At 39.4% G+C, this 23,711-nt stretch overlaps 1 protein-coding gene across 1 annotated transcript in view; it reads right to left on the minus strand.

The window, feature by feature from the left end:
* LOC136677750 (sialoadhesin-like) overlaps positions 1–23,711 on the minus strand; it is a 77,758-nt gene that overhangs the window by 40,793 nt on the left and 13,254 nt on the right. Inside the window, exons 7-11 of the mRNA XM_066655362.1 lie at positions 7,598–7,616; positions 2,548–2,802; positions 2,191–2,460; positions 1,114–1,368; positions 894–1,019 (exon numbers count right to left, since the gene is read on the minus strand). Coding sequence (XP_066511459.1) covers positions 894–1,019; positions 1,114–1,368; positions 2,191–2,460; positions 2,548–2,802; positions 7,598–7,616 — 925 coding nt within the window. The remainder of the gene's footprint in view (positions 1–893; positions 1,020–1,113; positions 1,369–2,190; positions 2,461–2,547; positions 2,803–7,597; positions 7,617–23,711) is intronic.

The following is a 23,711-nucleotide window of genomic DNA, read 5'->3' on the forward strand; positions in this document are numbered from 1 at the left end:
GATATGAAAAGACCTTTTCCATGCGGCTGAGCCATCTACAAGTGGAGATGTGTAATGACTCTAGCTGCTTTAGCTCCTCTCCACCGCAGAATGGAGTGTTTACTCTGCTCTTATCCCCAACATCAACTCCATAGTGTGAGAAACAAGGAGTTTAATCTGATCAGTTCCAGCAGCAGAAACACAGCACTGTGCAGCTTCACTCCAACAGCAGTCTTTAAACAGATCACCTGGTAGATATTATCATGATCCTCCACCACGCTGTTCTTCACACTCTTCCTCCTCCTGCTGTTAGAAAAGAGTGATTTATCAGTATGATTCATGATTCAGTATGATTAAAGAATAATCTTTATAATAATTATGTTATTACAGACTGTGAACCGAAACCCAGAGCAGCCATCCCTGATGTCTAGGGAGCATTTGTTGGTTAAGTGCCTTGCTCAAGGGTACCTTATTCTGTGTTTTAGTGTTGTTTTTTACTCTTCCATAGTTTTGCTGCATAAAGATACTTGAAAAGAATTAATGCAAATGTACCTGAATGAACACTCTCAAACAAATTCATTCTTACCACATCATGAAAACAATAGCAATGATCACTGCAACCCCACAAACTCCAACTCCAACCCCCACATACCGCATGGATTTTTCTGGTGAGAGACACAGAGACAGAAAAAGCCTAAACAAATATTGCATATGTTCTATTAAAAGCTGCCAGACAGTCAGAAAACACTTAAAAATATATATATATTTTTTTTAAATACCTTCAATACTGACTGGAACTGCAGCTGATTTTGTAGACCCATATTCATTCTGAGTGAAACAATAGTACCATCCACTGCTTCTGGAGTTCAGTGTAAAGCTGTAACTGTGTCCAGATCCTACAGGTGAGGTTTCACCTTCTTTAAACCAGGTGTAGTTCTGCACAGGTGGATTAGCATCACTGCTGCAGGTCAGAGTCACTGAACTGTCCTCTATTGTTACTCCAGAGAAAGTGATGGACACCGAGACACTCTTTGGAGGATCTACACATCAGAGAATAACAGCAGTGAGTGATCTGATCATCACAGGGCATAGCATCTGTAGAAAACACAACAATTAATATATATATATATTTACACAAAACTTTGAGAGTTAGGGCTTCAGAGTATTTCTCTCCGTGTTCATTACTGCACTTGCACTTGTATTCTCCACTGTCCACAGAGCGGATCCTGTTCATTGTGTAGTTCTCTCCATTTGATAAAAATGATGTTCCTTTAAACCAGTTACACTCTGGAGGTGGATTAGCATCACTGCTGCAGGTCAGAGTCACTGAACTGTCCTCCACTGTTTCACCAGAAGGAAGGATGGACACTGAGACACTCTTTGGGCCGTCTGGTGGTAGAAAGACATTTTACATATGGGGTAAGTAAATTAACAGTTTTTTTTAAAAAAACCCTTTTAAATCTTTATTTAAAAAGGCACATCATTAAAAACACCTTCTTATTTACAATTCTTGACAATTGCAGAATGTCAAATAGCAGAGTCTCTGTTAGTAAAACGTGACACACACACACACACACACACACACATATATATATATATATATATATATATATATATAATATACATTATATATGTATATATAATTATTTACTTTGGGTTTAAGGCACTATTACACTCATCCACTTATATACTGCACTTATTTTGCTGCTACTTTGCCAATCTTAAGGTTTGCATTATTTAATACTGCCAGACATTGTTTGTAATGTTTGTACATGGTGAGTCAAAAATCTCAAGACAGACCTCAAATTTTTTGATACAATACATGACCACTTTCCCAGTGGAAAAACTTGCCCATGATCCAATATGGTGGCTTTCAAGATGGCAGCCATGTTCTGGGCATAGCCTAAAAGATTACTTGCTAAGTTCTGAAAACCTAAAAGAATACCCATTACTTACTGGGGTATTCAGTCCTGCGACTTTTGACTCACCCTGTATTTCACTGCTAGCGTTGCACATCTACATCTAACATTTATTGGATTTATTTATTTTTTTTATTTCTAGTATGGAACCTGCAAATATAAACCATACATACATACATACATACATTTTCTTTTCCGCTTCTCCATTTCAGGGTCGCGAACATAAACCATGTTTTACAGATATTTAATTCTATATGGTCAGAAGTTTTAATAAAGTAGAATTAAGACTTACATAAAACAGTCAGTGTGTTGTACTCTGAGAACTGAGACCCTTGTGTGTTGGTCACCATGCATTGATATTCCCCACTGTCTGCAGATCTGATGTTTGAGATGCTGTATTTCTGTTTTATTGATTTCAACTGAGGTCTGTTGTCCAGCTTCTTAAACCAGGTGTAGTTCTGCACAGGGGGATTAGCATCACTGCCGCAGGTCAGAGTCACTGAACTGCCCTCCACTATATCACCAGAGGGACGGATGGACACTGAGACACTCTTTGGAGGATCTAAACAGGGAATAACAACTGTGGGTGAGCTAGTCCTCACAGGACAAGACAAATGCATACCGTTTGATCAAGTGAAAATTCACTTACACAAAACATTGAGAGTTAGGGCTTCAGAGTATTTCTCTCCAAGTTCATTTCTGCACTTGCACTTGTATTCGCCACTGTCCAGAGAGCTGATCTCATTCATTGTATAGGTTTGTGAATGTGTTTCTAACAATGTTCCTTTAAACCAGCTGCACTCCACTGGTGGATTAGCATCACTGCTGCATTCCAGAATCGCTGAGCTGTCCTCCACTATTTCACCAGAAGGACTGATGGACACTGAGACAGTCTTTGGGCCATCTAGTGGTAGAATGATACATTGCACATGGAATTAAATAGTTGCACAGACTGAATGTCCTGACCAGTGGCAGTTGTCCAAAACTATTTCATTCTTTATCTATAACCATGTCATTCTTTTCAAAGCTGCAGTGAGTCTGGAGCCTCTCGGGATATCATTGGGCATATGGCAGGAACACACCCTGGATAGGGCTCCAGTAATGACCAAGGGCATCACACCTCTGGACAGGTTCATACACTAATCCAGTCACATACACGCAATCACACCTGTAGATAATTTCACACAGACAGTCAACTAATCAACATGTGAGTTTGGAATGTGAGTAGAAACTCATGCAGAAACAAAGAGAACACACTGAAGTCCTCACAGATAGTGACCCAAGGCCAAGTTTGAACGAAGAATCCTGGAGCTATGTGTTAAAGACATTACCTGTTGGGCCATGGGCTGCTAAATTATATTAAGTGTTCTACTAAACTACATTAAGTCTTTTCATTCAAGAGTCATTTTTTCAAATTATGTAATAACAAAATTTTGGGATCATACCCAAACTCCTCCCCTCAGCTCTATATATACCCTACGATTTTCAAGGTATAATTTCCAAGTTGTAATTCCCATACCAGACAAACTCACTTCACTTGGCTCACCAGATGGACCTCAACACTCCTCCGCACTGAGTTTGTTTGTGCTGATCCTTTGCCTCATATTTGGAGCTGCAATCAACTTTGTTTTGCCTGCTTCTCCCACCTCTCCAGCTACTCCAAGCTCTGTGGCACAATCTGGTCTCTCCCACCCGGATCTACTCGCAGCCTCAATGTTCTTCTGCCAGCCCCTGTGTGAACCCCCAACTCTGTCACTGGCATGTGACTTAGAGCCTCCTCTTACTTCCATATCTGACCAAACAACGACATGACTTCCATGAATTTGGGGAATGCGTTCAGAAATTGTCATGCCTGCTTCCCCAATGCTGTGACTGTGCTAAGTTCCACCACACCAGCTTCTGCTCAGACTATGTATCTCCTGCTTCTCCTTTGCGACCAACACCTGGAGTGAAACCCCGCCTCTCCCACTGCTGGCATGTGGTCTCAAGCCTCCAATTTCATCCTTTTCTGTTTGAAAGGCTACAGGGCTACAGGAGTATGGCATCCCCTTCGATCATTCCATTAACAAGTGGAACAGTCATCTTGTCTCTCACCCACCACTGCTGGTGTACAGAGCCCCCATGCAGTGATTCGATAAGGTCACAAAATCCTCTCTTGACTCAGTGTCCCCTGCTGGAGCTGCAGATTCAGATATGGCCTTCCCTACTGCTGTGCACACCAACCCAGCCTCCTCGCCTTCCTATTACTCTTCCTGGTTTTGTTTAAGCTTGAAGGCATTAGTCTTGATGCCTCATTTTCTATTACAAGCCTGTGCCTTAGATGACTGCATTTGAAATTATTTACCTAAACTGCATAAGAAACAGTTATGGAATCTGCAATTTTTCTGCACATTACCAGGGAACTATTTTGCCTACAGCCAACGGAAGTTTTGAAAATATTGAAACAGAAAGTAGACAGCATGTTAAAGCATTTTTCTGACACAAATCAGCACCCTAACTTTCCATCTCATTTTCTTTTCAAATGCTGCCATGGACATTCACTCCAATCCCTGCACAGCACCCTACCTCTTCCTTTACAGCTCATCCTCTTTTCTGTTGTGGACCTTTGTCCCAACCTTTTCCCTCACGGCTGTGCCACCCTCTGCTTTGCAGTTTGCACTCTCTCCTCAGATGCTGCTGAGAACCTTCATTGTGATCTCCTACTCTCTGCAACTAAGCCAAGCCCTGCATCTGCAGCTCATGCACTCTCCTACTGTGGATCTTTGTTGTTACTTCTCTTCTTTGTGTCTCTGCCACTCCCAGCCCCAGCTTTCCTGCCCAGTGCTCTGGACACTCCCTGGATCCCCTGGAATACTTCATCTTTGATTCACCACCTCACATACTGTCTTGTTCTCCAGCACCTGCCTTTCGCCATCAGGGCATCCCCGTCATCGACCATGCTGCCACATTTAAGCTCCTCAGAACCATTCAGATTCTGTTTTTCAGGATAAGATCCCACATAAAGAGCTGCCTTCTCTCCATCTTGCTGTTCCTGCAGTGCTGAATACACAGCAAATTCACCAGTGTTAATTTAACACTAATAGTGTTGATTTAACACTGGTGAATTTGCTGTGTATCGGCTCCTCTTTTTGGGGCTTCAAATTTTGCCACACCTGTCATCCCTCGAGATCAACCTTCCATTTTTCACTTACTCTTTATAGTTTTTCCCTCTATGCTCCTAGAATAGCACATTTACAGCATATCATAGACCTCTCAATTTCATGAATGCTGCTTATTTCATAGTTATAGCACCTTTTATGGCAGCCACTGACCCACTTCCGATAATCTCAGCTGTCTCGCAATCAACTCTGATGACTCTATTGCTTTGAGGACTCGAATTACCCAGTCGTGTTATCCTCCTCCACTCTAATACATCTGTCCTCATCATAATCAATAAAGGATATTCAATTTACAAAACCTAATGCTATTGCGTTGGCATGGTGGCAAAGCAGGTAGTGTCACAGTCACGCAGCTCCAGGTGTCCTGGAGGTTGTGGGTTCAAGTCCCGCTCTAGGTGACTGTCTGTGAGGAGTTTGGTGTGCTCTCCCCATGTCCACGTGGGTTTGCTCCGGTTTCCTCCCACGGTCCAAAAAACACACATTGGTAGGACTGGTACCCCCTCCAGGGCCCTGAACTGAATAACCGTTTACAGACAAGGAATGAATGAATAATACTTTTCCTCTACTGTCTCACTTGGCACTCTGTCATGCACTAGTGTATTAAAGGCAATTCATTCATGATCCTCACCTACTCAGGATCTAGGACAACAACTAAACCTTCAATCAACAGACCTCTCAATCTGGCCATTCTGCAGCACTTAATGCCTACCATGTGTAGCAGGATGGAGTTCTGCCATTGGTTTTACCTCCTATACTTCCCAGTCTGAGGATTTTGGGGTGGGACTTTCAAATTAATGAGGGGGGCGGGCCTTCCTTGCGCTATATGTATCGGCAGTGGTGGGTTGCTTGCCAAGGCATTTTCTGTTTCTCTTCCGGCGTCTGATCCCTGTATTGGCAGTGTTTAGCGTTGCTGAAGTTTGTGGCTTGCTCCGTGACGATCGGAAGCCGTTGGCTTGTGCTTGGATTGCCGGTGTCGGCTGGTTGGATTCTGGTGTTTGCATCATAGCGAGGGTATGTTAACGCTAGTTGACCTGTTTTATTAATGATCAGATTGGGAGATACTAATATTTCTTTTAATCTGGTGGGTGATAGTAGCAACCGTGCTGCATGTTTGGGTCGTTACTGCTGCTGTACTCTCTGACTTTGACCGCAGTGGGGAACGCTGTGCTACTGTCTCCTGGTAGGTATACAGATTATCTTACTTTTAAAAAATTAGGTTTTAGTCGAATGTATTGTTTAGTGTTTGTGTTTTTTTAGGTTCCTGAGCCTGGGTGGTCCTGGCTTTTGTCCAGTTCCTGCGGTGCAGCGGCTTTGTCTTGGGTTTTGTCTTGTTTCAAAGACTACATTGTTTTGCCTTCGTTTTGTTTCAAGGACTATTTTGTTCTGTTTTAAAGACTACATTGTTTCGTTTTAGTTTTTGTTTTCTGTGATTTCTTTTGTATTTTTTTTTATTTGAATTTATCATTGTTAACAGCAAGCGCTCGGTGTGTGTGTTTGATGTGAAGAGTGGTGTTTTTTGGAGTGAATTTTGATTTTTCTTTTATTATTTTCTACATTTGTGTTCTCTGCTCTCTCTCTCTCTCTCTCTCCTGTTAGACAGGAGCTGTGGGTCACGGCAGGAGGTTATAGGGTTGGTTTGTGGAGTCCCGGTCACTCGTCAGTGTAGAGCAGTGGGTGTGTAACCTGTGTGGTGTGATTACATACGGTGGTGGTATAGGGGACTCCCTCTGAGCTCAGTCTCTGCTGTGGTAAGCCCAGCCCTGTTCTACTACTTGGTCTTGTCTAGTAATTATTTTACTGCTGATAGTTCTCCCAGTCCTGTTGGTTACATGAAACTGTTTTAAAACCTATTGTTAATAAACTTGGAAGTGTTTGAAATACGTCTCTGGCCTCTTGGTGTGAACGAACCTGAGTGTCTTTCTTATTTCTTTTTTTCTTTCCTCTGGGCCTTAACGCCCCCTTTTTATTTCCTAGGGGTGAAAGTCCCTTAGGTGGTGTAGTCTTGCTACATCACTTTATTGTATATTCCTCCTGACCACTACCACCTCGCCACACATGCATGTCATTTTTGGGGGTTTGACTTTAAACATATTCCAAATTTGCCCTGAACTCCTGCCCAAAAATTATATCTTAGTTCACATCCCTGTTTCAGCCTTTACAGGTGTCGTAAATACTAGCAAACTCAAGTTATATAGTAACAAAATCTTCGGAGTAGGATCCAGCCCCAGACTCCTCTCCTCAGCCCAATATATACCCTGTGAACTCACGTGATTTCTATGTCAGACAAACTTGCTCCCACCACCACCTTGTCTCCTACCTGTTTCTTATATTCACCTATCCAAAAGGGTGTGTTTGACTTTATACACATTCCAAAGCCTCCCTGAACTACACCACCCCATTTCAGAATTTAGAGGAGTAGTCTGCACTAGCAAAATGAAAGTTAGGCAAAATTTTCAGATTGCTTAAAGCACTTCTCTGCAAAAGTATTTCAGTAAATAGGGCTTTATTTATTTTCTGAAACTGAAATGAGTCTGTACTTACATCTGACATTCAGAGTGACCTCAGGAGAGTTCAGACCCTTTACAGCACAGTGATATCTGCCCTTATCCTCCCTGCTGACCGACTGCAGGTGGAGCTGGTCAGTTCTGGAGGATAAACCATGTCCATTTTTGTACCAGGTGAATGTTGGACTGTCAGGCAGACTGCAGGAGGTTTTACATGTGAGAGTGACTTTATCTCCCTCTGTCACTGTCTCAGGAACCTTCACCTGCAGATCTGTAAACAACAGAAATATATACACAGTGCTCTCATTACATTAATGGAATAAATGTTTCATTTCTGTTGTGAATGATCTGCAGGAGTCCCCTGTCACTTTAGTTTCAAACTCGCACTGAATTTAGAAATTTTATTTCATTTAGTTTTTAATCTCAGTATTTCAGGAGTAACACACAAACACACATCTGGACTGGAAAAGTACTGAACTCTCCTCCTCCAGGACTAAGCAGTGTTTTTCTCAGGTGTGGTGTGAAGGACTGATGTAGTTCTCTTACAGAACTGCTGGAGGAATCCTGTTCACCAGTGAATGAACCAGTGAAGAACTCCTGCAAAACAGAAGATAATGTGGATGAAAACTGGTTGATAAATGCTGGTGAATAAGACCGTTTTAAGAATGATTTAATACTTTAGATTCTGACAAGAATATTAATTGTGAGAGAATAAAAATAGAAAAAGTGTTAGAACATAATGCCATTGTTTTCAGAAAAGTGCTGTATTGATAAATAATCATCGGATATGACCTGCTTAATAACAGATAGTGATGTGCTCTGGTGACCTGCTTCTGCCTCAGGAAAGCAGATTCTGCATGGATTTATTTTTTATTTATTTATTGTGCTTGGAACAAATGTAAATTTAATCAATAGCTTAGTTCACAGTGCAGCCTTGCTCAGTGATCACTGCAAAGCTGAAATATTATTTTCATGTTCACTATTATATTTGTTTTAAAATGTTTTTAACTGAAATTCCTGTGCCTAAACTCTGACACCACTGAAATATATAATTGAAGTGGAGCAAACCTTTAACACAAGTAAACCTCACTGGGATATGTAAACATAATGTCTGATTGATAATTGCCAGACAGTGTCAATACTCAGTTGCAAAAAGTTGAATAAAGCTGAGCCTCATTGCTTTGCTCTGTACTGAGTAGCACTTGTTTGTTTGTAAAAGTTTCACAGGCACACAGGCTGGTCATTTACTGGAAAAAACCTTTTCAGCTATTAATACATGTGGTTAACTTGTCAACTTGTCAAAAACATACTCCTCTCTTCCTGTCCTACGTGCATGCAAAATGCACTATATATATATATATATATATATATATATATATATATATATATATATATAGTACTGTGCACTGCAAATAAATTTTGCACAGAGTTTTATGAAGAGATGGTAGTTTTACTGACAGTCTTGGAGAATCTATCACAGTTCTTTTAAGAAGTTTGATTGTCACACTTTTTTTTTCATGCAAAAACTCAGGAGCTTTTTTTTAACATAACAACAAAGCTGATGAAGTATTACGGGCCAGCAGTTATCCTCTGAGAATAACAGATTTTCTTTGGTGACTCAGCATTTATATTTTATCTATATCTTATATTATCTATATTTATATATTTCCTATCAGCAGAGTTGGTAGGGAAATGAGGAGTAGGGTGGTGAAGGGGTTAACCAATTTGCAGGAAAGAGAGAGGAGCAATGACGAGACTTTTGTGGGTTTAAGGTGGAAATCATATACTTAAGTAATGTCTATGAAGGTTTAAGTTCGATTTGTAAGACCGAGAATCTTAACTAACCACTGAAAAGTCAGCCGTTGAGACCAGAGACAAGATCCGCACTCGTCTCATAGACTGTTAGTGGTAAGCCAAAACTATTCTGTGATGTTTATACACAGACTTCGAAGTTTGCTGTGAAAGACTTCCAGATGGCAGTCTGAGCTACCAGAGAAGTATGGAGTCAAAAAAGGGTCAAAAAGATTTTGAGTTTGTAAAACAATACTCACAAATATAACAGACTTTGTAACTGCGATTGAGCAACTACATACACATAAAACGAAACCTGTAACTGCGTTTGAGCAACTACATACACGCAAAACTAAAATCCACAAATGTATTGGAATGCCAAATTTAAAACAACAACAACAGCAACAATAATAACTTAAAATCACATATGTGTAAAAAAAAAAGATTTGCATTTGTAATCATGTAATCATTGACATCAACAAATCAGTTTTCTGATTGGTTAAACAAACCTCGCCATCTGATTGGTCCAGTTAAAGCTTTCCTATTGGTCCATCAATTGGCCATCAAAACAGGATCTTAAATCTTTCCTGCAAAAAGAGATTTGCACATGCAGCAGAGAAGGCGAATGTGTTGATTTTTTCCACCTCATTCAAAAATTCCCACTGTCATATTTGGAAACTTAAAAGGGTTTGCTATTGCACATTTTAAGCCATTTGAGAGGTACTGATTCACACATTCATGACATTTAATTTACAAATGCAAATATTTTTTTTACACATTTGTGATTTTAAGTTATTATTATTGTAGTTGCTTTTGTTTTAAATTTTTGCATTCAAATACATTTGTGGATTTTAGTTTTGCGTGTATGTAATTGCTCAAACACAGTTACAGATTTCGTTTTACGTGTATGTTGTTGCTCAAATGCAGTTACAAAATCCATTACATTTGTGGGTACTGTTTTACAAACTCTTTTTTTGACCCTATTTTGATTCCATAGAGAAGCCCAGGCATCCTCTGGTGGCATTAAAGTGATTATCTCTGGATTCTCCAGCTTAAAACTCTACCACCAGTGAGAACACACTCCGAATCACGCTCGCCGGAACAAAAACACTCGGCCAAATGACGATAACCAGACCAAGACAGAGTTTGAGTCAGAAGCATGCCATAAGTGTTAGACTCGGTCCAGATTAGGGGTTAGACACACACACCACCACCACCACTACCCTCCCTTCCCTCAGAAAAGGGTAGAATCTGGTTCATGGTGAAATTACTGCTTTATTAAATAATTTACACTCTCAGAAAAAAAGGTACATCATTGGTCACTAAAGGTACAACAGTGCTTAAAAGACCAGTTTTATTCCTCAACACATTTTAAAACATACAAATATAATAAAATTATTTTGCCTAATTAAATGTACAAATATATACACTTGAGGGTACCACCACAGAGACAACATATCTGACAGTATACATACATAGTTTTTAAAGCCCAAATCAATGAAATGAGATCAGTAACTGCTTTTCATACAACCTTGAAACAATGTAAATATAGAGCAATTTCAATATATAAAGTACATTGAAATTGGCAGTGTCATGATTTCCTAAATCCAGTTAACATTCAAATAATGTTTTTCAAAGAAACATAATTGGTTTTACACCCTAAGAACTGCCCTTTAAATTCAGACTTTTGTTTTTGAATATGTAATTTATGTATTACTCTAAGGCCGTATAACAAAACGCTTAAAATCCGAAATATATATATATCCATCCATCCATCCATCCATTATACACTGCTTGTCCGGGTCCGGGTCGCTGGGGAAGCAGTCGGAGCAAAGAAACCCCGACCTCCCTCTCCCCCCTATACCGAGGCGTTCCCAGACCAGTCAAGACATGTAGTCTCTCCAGCATGTTCTTGGTCTGCCCTGGGGCCTCCTCCCCGTTGGACATGCACGGAACACCTCACCAGGAAAGCATCCAGGAGGCATCTGAACCAGATGCCCGAACCACCTCAACTGGCTCCTCTCGACGTGGAGGAACATCGGCTCCACTCCGAGTCTCTCCCGGATGTCCGAGCTCCTAACCCTATCTCTAAGGGAGAGTCCAGACACCCTACGGAGAAAACTCATTTCAGCCGGTTGTACCCGCGATCTTGTTCTTTCGGTAACTACCCAAAGCTCGTGACAATAGGTGAGGGTTGGGACGTAGATTGAACGGTAAATCGAGAGCTTTGCTTTTCTGCTCAGCTCTCTCTTCACCACAACGAACTAGTACAGAGCTGGCATTACTGCTGACGCTGCACCGATCCGCCTGTCAATCTTTCCCTCACTCGTGAACAAGACCAGCACACGTTTGGGCCTGCCAGGTCTGTCCGGCATTCTCCCCCGCCATCTGATCCAACTCACCACCAGGTGGTGATCAGTTGACAGCTCATCACCTCTCTTCACCTGAGTGTCCAGAACATATGGCCGCAGATCTGATGATACGACTATAAAGTCGATCATCGAAATACAGCCTAGGGTATCCTGATGCCAGGTGTACTTGTGGACACCCTTATGCTCGAACATGGTGTTCGTAATGGACAAACTGTGACGGGCACAGATATCCAATAACTGAACACCACTGGGGCTCAGATCAGCGGGGCCGTTCCTCCCAATCACGCCCCTCCAGGTCTCACTGTCATTACCCACGTGAGCATTGAAGTCCCCCAGCAGAACAATGGAGTCCCCAGAATAAGTGTTCTCCAGCACCCTCTCTAGGGTCCCCAAGAAGGCATGGTACTCTGAACTGCTGTTCGGTGCATAAGCACAAACAACAGTCAAAGCCCTTTCCCCAACCCAAAGGCGCAGGGAAATTACCCTCTCGTCCACTGGGGTAAACCCCAACATACAGGTGCTAAGCCAGGGGGCTATGAGTAAGCCCACTCCTGCCTTACACCTCTCACCCTGGGCAACTCCAGAGTGAAAGAGCATACAGCCCCTCTCAAAGAGATTGGTTCCAGAGCCCATACTGTGTGTCGACGTGAGCCCAACTAAATCTAGCCGGTACCTCTCAACCTTGCACACAAGCTCAGGCTCATTTCCCACCAGAGAGGTTACATTCCATGTTCCAAAAGCCAATTTCAGTAACCGAGGATCAGAACGCCAGGGCCCCCGACCCCGGCTGCCACCCGATCCACAATGCATCAGACCCGGATTACTACCTCTCCCACAGGTGGTGGGTCCATGGGAGAGTGGACCTATGTTACTCATTCGGGCTGAACCCAGCCAGACCCCATGAGTGAAAGTCCGGCCACCAGGCGCTAGCCAAGGAGCCCCTCCCCCAGGCCTGGCTCCAAGGTGAGGCCCCGGTAACCCTACTCCGGGCAAGGGAGGCTGTGTCCCTGTTCTTAACCTATTCATCCTTGTCTTTATGGATCACTCTTTGTCTGGCCCATCACCTAGGACCAATTTGCCTTGGAAGACCCTACCAGGGGCTATTGCCCCCGACAATATAGCTCCTTGGCTCACGCAGGCACGCAAACCCCTCCACCATGTTAAGGTGGTGATCCAGGGAGGAGATATATATATTTATATAATATATATATATTTCACCAGTAGGTTTGGAAAAGTAAAAAGAAAAAGTGTTTCTACATGGCAGAAAGATACTTTACAACAGTCTGAGTTTCCTCAAATGTGTGGAAGTACACATTTCACACTTAGGCTCAGATTCATGGCATACATCAGTTCAATCAACAGTTTGTAAGCCTCTATTATGTTGTCATGTTTTGTCAATACCTCACTGCACACAACAATGATGGAAATATCAGCTGTATCCTCATCTCTGGCAGCCTGGACAACAAAGATTTTTAGGATGTGCAGTGTAGTGAAAGAACGCTCAAGTGTAGTCACCTCAGTTGTACTCCTTGTTGAATTCCAGCTCTATAATTAAACAGATTATATACATGTTCTGTTCACTTCAATATATTTTCTTTTAAAACTGTAAAAAACAGTAAATTGCTTATGCATGCAAATTCATTAACTACAGAACTTCAAATGTAGCAAGCTTATCAGGTTATACAGGGTGGGCCATTTATATGGATACACCTTAATAAAATAGGAATGGTTGGTGATATTAACTTCCTGTTTGCGGCACATTATGTTTGTGACAATTGACATTGGCAATGCAACCCTCTTCTCCCACTCTTCACACACAGATAGCAACACTGCAGGAGAAATGCTAGCACAGGCTTCCAGTATCTGTAGTTTCAGGTGCTGCACATCTCGTATCTTCACAACATAGATAATTGCCTTCAGATGACCCCAAAGATAAAAGTCTAAGGGGGTCAGATCGGGAGACCTTGGGGGCCATTCAACAGGCCCACGAAGACCAATCCACTTTCCAGGAAACTGTTCATCTAGGAATGCTCAGACCTGACACCCATAATGTGGTGGTGCACCATCTTGCTGGAACAACTCAGGGAACGTGCCATCTTCAGTGCATAAAGAAGAAAACACATCATCCTGTAGCAATTTCGCATATCCAGTGGCCTTGAGGTTTTCATTGATGAAGAATGGCCCCACTATCTTTGTACCCCATATACCACACCATACCATCAAGATGTGCAGCAGCTGACACTACAGATACTGGAAGACTGTGCTAGCATTTCTCCTGCGGTGTTGCTATCAGTGTGTGAATAATGGGAGAAGAGGGTTGCATTGACAATCCAACACAATGGGCAGCACTTTGAACACATTTTATAAGTGGTCAGAAACTTGTAAATAACTAACAAAAAAAAAGGTCGACTTCAAAATGGCCTCCATGGGCACCACCCATCTTGAAAAGTTTCCCCCCTCCCATATACTAATGTGCCACAAACAGGAACTTAATATTACCAACCATCCCCATTTTATTAAGGTGTATCCATATAAATGGCCCACCCTGTAGTAGAAATGATTATGCTACAACTGATGCTAAAGATCTCATCTAAATAGTTTAAATTAACTCCTATCTGCATTTCTCCCTGCCCACCTGCATTTATCACTGCCCCACTAGATTACTTGCTGCAGTCCATCTTTACATAATTACATAAAGAAATTGAATTAGTTCATGTTCATAGTTAATTTTGAAAAATGTAACTAACTTCACAGCTCCAAACAATATACTACTTCACATGCTTTTGTTTATTTTTTTCTCTCAATAAATAGGCTTCTATCTTTTTCAATATAACCTCCTTCAACTCATTAATCACCAGCCCAAAATCACTGCTACTCCCTAACAAAGGATTAGTGTGTGAGGAATTATATTTACATTACATTACACCAAAAACCAGCACTGAGATTCAGAATGTATTTTAACCTACTTAGCTAGTACCTTATGTCTTCTTAATGTGTTTAAGTGGTTTTATTTCTTATTTTATTTCTTATACTGAGGTATGTGTTTCCGTGTGACATAAAACCCCCCATCAAACCTCATAATTACTCAGATTAAAATACTCATGTATGAGCGAGTATCATATCATTTAAATGTTTTCTATGTCAGAGGGAGAAAAAAGTTAAAGTGGTTAGCCTAGCTAAAGATTTTCATTTGAAAAAACGGTTCAATATTACGTATTTAACATATAGCAGTTAGAATAGAATAACATACATAACATTAACGATGTTAACTATATTTTGGCGATACCACAATATTATGTATTCAAAAATATAAGGTTAAATTGAAATACTTACAGGATGAACGAGTTCCCTGAGGTTGGTGACAGCTGCTCGCACGCTGCAGTCACAGAAAAAAGCACGAATCGTCATCGTCTTCTTCTTCTGTGTTTTTAGAGTGGTTCACTTCGGCCACCTTCCAGTTTCTCACTCAGATTTCATTTGTTTTAAAGCTGTCATTCCAGACCAGTCATCTTCAAAAACTAAAATACCAATCTACTCCCTTCAGCACGACACTGTCTCCACATTAACCTGCCTTATTTATCATAATCATTTCTGTCATTCATGTCTCAGTTATTGCAATTTTCTAAAATATTAAATATTAACTGTATGACATTTAACAAGTTAAAAGAATGATTCTGTTTATTCCAATTTTTTACATCATTTTACAGATAGTTACCAGTATTGTATGTGGGCCACATACAATTAATATGCAGTATTTAGTAAAATGCTCTGATCAGTGTAGTGTGCTAAATGCAACGGCAATGGCCTCAACTAGCCGACAGTACCAACGTGCAGCCAGAATTAGGCCAGATACAGGGTGTCGCATTCACACTGAGATGGCTGCAGCCAACAGTGCCAACGTGCAGCCAGAATCGGCCCAGATCTATCTTGCTAGCTGGGTTGTTGTTTGTGTTTGGGTGTTGTGCTCAGTGAGGTCCAAACGGCCATTTTATTTGATGTCTCTACACACAAGCCTTGTCCACAAGTGATGGTCCCACAACACACAAAAGAAAAAAAAAAAAAAAAAAAAGAAGGAGATAAAAATAATATGCACTAGCATTTAATTCTGTTTATGTTGTAGTTTGCATTCAGTTTTACATTTACATTTACATTTATGCATTTGGCAGACGCTTTTATCCAAAGCGACTTACAAAAGAGGATCTAACATTCGAACTACAGCACAAATTATACAAAATACCTTACATTAAGTGCAATATGCCAGGAAGTAATAAGTGCATTAAAGAAAGACATTCAGTGTAAAAGATACTCTCGGAAGAGCTGGGTTTTCAATGATTTCTTGAATGCAGAGAGGGTTTCTGTTGCTCTGATAGTGCCTGGAAGCTCGTTCCACCAGCGTGGTACCAGTTTGGACCCCCTGAATGATAATGTTTTCCAAGAGAGTTTTACTCATGTATAACTATACCAGTTTTATTAGACAGAATTATTTTATATTGTAATTTGGAGAAAGCCCAATAATTTGATGAGAATATTTCATAAAAGATATCAACAATAACAATAAAAAACAATAACAAAAACAATAATAAAAGCCAATTAACATTTACTTAGTAAACAGTTTCTGAAGTTTTTAAACTCATCCTTTTTTAATTAATGTTGTTGGTTGTTTATTTATTTATTTTTGTGTTTACTTCATTTTATTTGAGTAATTAGGCCGAAAAATTACTAGGGATGCACTTTTAATGTTTTAGAGCCGACCAGTAACCAGTAATATTTATATGATTTTATCCTATTGTAATTAAAGTAAATTAACATTGGATTAAAGCAAAACAAATTTAGTTTATCATGGGTTGCCCTAGGACAAGGCATTTCTTCAGTATTTGTACTTTTCTGTACCTTTATCTTTTAAATGTATTACTTGTAGTTCTTTTATTTTATTTTTTTTATCAAAGACTTACTGCTGGTTTCTAGAGAGGTGCTAATTAGTGTTTATATGAATGCTATCTGTGTGTGTGCATAATGAACGTCTCTGATACTTTAAAATTTTTTTTGCCACAGACTGAGAAATGTAATCCCAGAAACGGTGAAAAACGTAGACACGGCAAACATAGTTGTGTATTTACAGAGGTCAGTGCATATGTTCAAGCACAAAAAGGCACCATCCTCATATCAGCAAATAATATATCGGCTGCTGATATATCATGCATTATTAAAAACCACTAATAACATCAGTTAGAGTAAGATAAACTCACTTTACCAGCTGTATCATTTGTACAAGTTAGGGGCTGTCAAACAGACCTGTATTTGTTTTTAGAAATTTACATTGTCAAACATACATTTGGATTTGGAAATTGAAATACATTGTGTGAGGAACAAAACCATTTTCTCCTTTTTTTCCATGCCCTCCAATTAAAATAGGACTTACTCAGAAGTTTTCATCATTTTTTTAATGCCATCCTCAAACTTCAAAATAGTGTTGCAGCAGGAACAGTCCAACAGTGACAACACAATAAACTGATGGCGACATTTCCCCATCTCGACCTTGTCAGATATTGCAACATGACATTTCTGTACCAAAGTATGATACATAATAATAATAATAATGTCCTAAGGTGGATAAGGGTTACAGACAATGAATGAATGAGAACAGTGAGAGGTTACGTAAGTGTCTTAAATTAAGACATGATTCACTTCTGTAAAGAAATTGTATAAAATCTTATCTAGACTTTATCAGATCTAGTGTCAGGACAAAAGACAAGACATTTCTGTAACACTGCCCCAAAAGATGATGCATAATTATAAACTCCTAACTCAACAGAGTGGAGATTATATCTGATGAGGAGTGACAGCTCTGACTCACCAGAGATGAAGAGCAGAAACAGCAGAGAAACAGTGAGAGACATTCTGAGTGAAACCATCAGTGAAACCTGGATGATCAAAAATGACACATTACTTTTTCAAGGCTCGGCAACATCTCTAAATCTGCAGAACCATGTTCATAGTGCAGACACAGAGCTCTGAGTTAAACGCTGTTACTGCACTGAACATTAGATGTGTGTTACATAGCAGTGTTTCTACAGTTACAGAGAGAACACTTTGTGGATCCTGAAGGAAACTGCAGCGTTGCAGTAGCAGACATATTCCACATGAACAGACATAAACTAGTCTAAATAGAGGGGGTTATAGTTCTCATATCACTGCTACATTTCCTGTTATATACATGCACTTCACAAACAGTGCATCTCAGTAGATGCTTTAGAGTAGAAATGATCACAAGGGACCAATAGTCAACCTACATTTCTGAACCTAAAGACAACACAAATATTAGAGTCACTTCACTTCTCTTTCCATTAACTATGAATAAATGACTCTTTAATGATTGCAAAAGCACTGAGTCTTTTCCTACCTTCATGTCTTCAATCCAAAGAACAAATGAAGAAAAACACAGAGTAAAACTATGTGGGTAAAGTGTTGCTGACTTATTTTCACATGTCTGAACACTTTCCTTCCTGTCTTCAATCAACTGGTTCTTTCATGATCAAGCATGAAAGACATAGCATCATTAAAAAACGGAAGATTATAAAAACATGCTGCTTAAAGGACTGTTGAATATTGTAAAAAAGGCAGTAGTGAGATGATAAACATCCTCCATTTAATCAGTGATTTTGTTCTGTCTGTCTGTAGAGAGATTGAGTGACAAATCTATTTTTACATTTACCTAGAATTTCCATTACCTCTGAACACACAGACCTCAGTTGTGAGCTTGTGGCCAGTGAGGTTTTGAAGTTGTCTACTGTTGACTTAAACTGCCATCTACAGGAATTTAGATCTACTCCCACTGAATCATAAGGTCCATCACTGACTGAGATCTGGAGCTCTAGTAACTCATCTGACTTGTAGTGTGATATGATGAATGTGTATTGATTTCTAATAAGAAATTTGACTTTCTGAAATGTGATTTTAAATACCCAAGCTTTTGCTGGTTTTCAGAGACATCCCCAAGTGTAACGCCCTCGTCACGTCATGTCTGCTTCCTCTGCACATGGCTTTGTTTTGTTGTTGTTCCTGTCTCTGCCCTAGCCCCACCTTAGTCCTGCCTCTGTCTCATTATTGTCTCCAGGTGTTCCTCGTTTGCCTTGTTCTTATATAGTCCCTTTGTTTCAGTGCTCCCTTGTCTGGTGTTGTGTGCGTAGATGTGTGTTACTCCCTTTTGTGTGTCTCACCTGTCTACCCCAGTTCATGGCTGTCTACTTTCTGTCTCTGGATAATTCGTAGTTTAGTCTTCTCTAGTTTCTGTGTATCTACCTGTGTTTATTTTGATCCTATCTATGTTTAATAAAACTTCCTTGCATTTACGTCCGTCTCCTCGTCCACCCTGCACGGCCATGACACCAAGCCACACCTAGCCAAGAATGGAATTTGAGATAAGCTTTTCAGCAAGAACTGGCTCCAAACTGACACTATAGGCCCTTTTAAGGACAGTTGACGACGCAGGGTCTTGATGGGTCATTCAACTCTTCTCAAATGCAGAATGCAGAGAGACACACAGACTCAACCTTGATTAAAACTGTCTTCTCACACCTTTGGAAAGATTGTTAAACAAAATAATCACATTCCTTAATTCCTTGGTTTACTTGATGAACAAGTTGCCTATGTGCACAACTGTTTGAAATTAATTCCATTTGGACAATCAAAATGGGTGGGATTAATTTACATGTGTTTAAAGTAATTTTTTTATAACAATTTGCCACATACAATGTGTGTTAATTATGTCTTTGTGTTAAGATATAATCTTTTATATGGCAAAAGTATGATTCAAAACCTTGGGTTCGTCATTCAAAGGGGATGGTCTTCAAGTCTTTGACTTGTCAAGGGTCATAAATATCCTATCCAATCCTCAACCCTGAGGACCAATCGGGTATTAAAGGTGGGCTTTCTAAATTCTGGTTAAAAGCCAGTGGCGCCAAAGGAGTAAAGTTTTTTTCAGACTTCATTCCTGGCTTCAGACTTTTCCTTCCTCTTTTCACACAGATTCACTTCACTTCACATTTTTTCTCTTTTAGCCTTTTTCAAGGCTAAAGAGGAAAATGACTCGGGTTTTGAAATGACTCTGCAGGCTCCTCTGGTGTCATGGCTTTCTTAAACAGTCTTGGGCCCCCTCAAGCGTGGTCCAGATAGAACAGAAGTTCTATTTTAATTTTATCTCTTGTAGAAAACTATAGTTTAAGAAAAGCTATAGTTTAACTCTAGCAAAAATTCAACATCATAGCCAGAGCATGAAGGAAACCTCAGACCTTCAAAGTGATAACAACAGCTTCCAGACCAGTGACGGAAAAGACGGCCACACGCACCCTCAGAATGACCTTCTGAGATGAGGCCCAGGAGAGACCTGCATGGACGTGTCTCACAAGACAATGTAATGGAAAAATGCAGATTAACATTAATGAGTAATGATTAATAATAACTAATGACATAATATATATGGGGTTTGATTAATCTTGGTTGATTCTTACTAAATTACGTAGGCCTTAGTGCTTGAAGGTGAAAGGACTTATTGCATTGTGTGTTTACAGTGACCTGTGGGAGGAATGCGCTGAGCAGATTAATGAGCATAATTCATTAATAATAATTAATTCTAGCTAATTCTGCTGTATAATATGTGAAGATGGCCTACTTGTCCAAGCTAAAATTGGACAGGTAAAGACATTACATATTAGTTAATGACTCCCAAACATGGAGCTTATCAAAATGAATAAAAAAAATAATTATTAATCAATTAATAATCATTGACTCCACTATGTAGTGCTTATGCCACCGCAACGTGTGCATATTATTTCCACTACAGAATCTTCATCCATCTTTCTCTTCTGTTAGATTTCACTTAAAACATTGTCTTCAACATGATCCATTTAATATAATGATAACTGGTGTAAAGGTGATGGTGTAACAGCTGTGACAAAAAGCATATAAACCTGAGATACAGGTGGAAACTGAGTGAAATCATCTCACACCGTCAAATATGAAGAAAACACTCTCAAATTGACTACTTTTGTAGTGAGGTCACTTTTTCTGGTTTGAGAATGTAGGAATTCTGTCTCTCTCTCTCTCTCTCTCTCTCTCTCTCTGCATTTGTATAATTAAAAAATAACTAGAACAATGTCAATGATTGTGTTGTGAGCTGTTGAAGAAAGCAGAATCAAGAAGTGAGACCAAAACCCCTGCAATGGCTTTATTTAAACAGTATCTACATATCCTGCAATTCAGGATTTAAAAAAAAAGTTGCTAATAATGTAAAATAAGCAAAGTATAACTGAAAGAACAGAAGTGACAAAATATTTGATACAGCAGATAAAGGGAATCCTTAAAGTAAATAAACAGAATTAAAAACAAATGAAGGAAACGTGGATTAAACAAACATCTCAATAACAGGATCAATTAGATTCATGGATGATTACTGTGAACATGTTTAAATTTGAAGAGTGCAGGAGTTATTTAGTTGTCACAACACCACAGCACTTGGACATTGGGTCAAGAGCTTCATACATGCCATTGTTAGGGTCATCAACCAAACCCTCCCCTCAATTCAAACTGTCCTGTTATAGATTAGGAAGTATAACCAGGCCTGGCTGAGCTGGCAGACAGAGGGATGTTGCATCCATTCACTGTCCACTCTGTGAGACACTCCTCCCTCGTTGGTCCACCTTGTAGATGTAAAGTAAGAGACAGTAGCTCATCTGTCGCTGCACAGTGTGTGTCTGTCTTCCTCTAGTCCTTCATCAGTGACACAGAGGACACTGTTACTTGGAAGGTTTTTGTTGGTGGACATTTCTCATTTCAGTAGTGACAATGAGGGCTTTAAAAACTCCAGCAGCACTGCTGTGCCTGATCCACTCACACCAGTACAACAAACACAAACACATCACCACAACGTCATTGTCACTGCAGCACTGAGAATGGTCCATTATCCAAATCATACCTGTTCTGACCTTTGAAGAACATTGTGAAATGGGGATAGAAGTAAGCAAAAAGACAAATGGACTACAGTCTATGATTGGAGAACTACAAAGTGCTCCTGTTTAGTCAGTGGAGCTGATAAAAAATGTACAATGAAATAGTAGGTGTTTCTAATCCAGTGATTGTCTGATGTGTATATAAATGAGTAAGGAAGGTGTGCAGGATGTGTATTAAAGGAACTATAGGAAAGAAAGATAGATAACAATTTTTTTTCTTAGTTTTTGCCCCTGGTACTCCTTCAACTGTAATTCATTGGGAAATAATTGGGAAATAAATGGGGAGGTGTAGTAAGGGAGAGTGGTTTCCTACCCTCATCCAAAAGTTGCATAGCGAAGTTTGTGCAGTACTGTAAGAAAAATGCACAACCTATATGTCTACGCAAGGAATATTGAAAATATTTTGGTATTAAGATGAATTAGTTCTAGTATGTATTTAGTATTAGAACAATGCATTTTAACTGATTATACTATAATATTCTAAACGTGCAAGTGTGCATCAGTCAGAATTTTCTTTCTCTCCCTTTTTCTCAGATGATTTGGTGGGAGGATCTCTTCCAGTTCCTGTTTTGACAGTTTAATTTCTGACATTCTGAAAGAAAAATAAAACACAGCCAATATTACCTTTTCGGGTCTAGTTATTTTTCTGAATTTCCAAAAAATAGCTAATTGCCAAATTTGAATGATTATTACTTTCTAAATACTTGGAATACATTAAAATAGTTTGGTTTTTGTGTAAAAGGACACTTTAAAGTAGAAAAATATTTGGTAATACAGTTTACATATGCTTCCAATTAGTTTTTTTTTCACCATCAATGACTCTACAGACATCAACAGTGATCCACAGATTTTGATTTATTCATAGAATTTTGTCAGAAAAGGTTCTGAGTGTTCCCAATGTATTTATTTTGATATTTATTCAAGTCTAAATAGAGGATCACATGTGGTACTTCAAAGTATTTTTTTTGGGAATCGAAATTTGTTTCTTCATACTTGTTTTTATTAATTACTTCAAATATACAGTGCTTGGTTTATGTTTGGGCAATGAAAAGCCATTTTGGACATCATTACATTCTAACAAGCAAAAATGGACTTACTAGGAAAGAATATATTAATCCTTTTTGAAAAATTGTGGTAATCAATATCCAAAGTCAAAAATGGTGTCAAACAGTGCTCAATCACCTTGAATAAGGTGTTAAATTAATGGTTAGGGGGCTTCTGGCCGTTAAATGGTACTGCATGATAAATGTGCATTTCCTTTTATAAAACATAAGATGAAAACTTCATACAATATTTTTTTTTAAAATAAGGATTGCACATGGTTTGCTTGAGGCAGATTTCTCATTATCTGTCTTTATATTTACATACATTAATGGAAAGATCACAGTCTTTCATATGACACCTTAATCATGCAAATATCTTAAAGAATAAAAAAGTTATAAAGCAGAGAATGTGACAATTACTAGTCTGAAACCAGTGGTGGTATCATGGAGCTGATCTTAACATAACCCATGCAGACTTTGCTGACATATGTAATTTTAAATAAGTAAAATGTTCATAATATTAAATCATAAATGGAACAAGAACACAATAAAAATGAGCAGAAAAAGAAAATGCAGATGAATGCTCCATCTGGAAAAGGTGAAGTCAGAAACATGAATAAGACAAATACAGGATCAAAGAACAAACACGTGTCTCGGTACAAACTCCACAGATGAACATGTAAAAGCCCTCAGTAGAAGAAAACTGACTCACTGCTACATTCTCGTACACTGGAGAGCAGGACTGAGGATCCAGAGCTGTGTATGTATCATCAGAAGGACTGGAATTGACAGTCTGTTTGAGGGAGAGACAGAATGAATCCAAGGACAAGACATAAAGACGTTTGAGGTAGTGTAGGATTTCTTCATGAATCTGAATGTCTGAGTGAAGGGTGTTTCTGAAGAGACACTTACCACAGATGAGCTATACATGTTATCAGATG

This window comes from Hoplias malabaricus, chromosome 2, assembly GCF_029633855.1.
Source record: "Hoplias malabaricus isolate fHopMal1 chromosome 2, fHopMal1.hap1, whole genome shotgun sequence".
Taxonomy (NCBI): domain Eukaryota; kingdom Metazoa; phylum Chordata; class Actinopteri; order Characiformes; family Erythrinidae; genus Hoplias; species Hoplias malabaricus.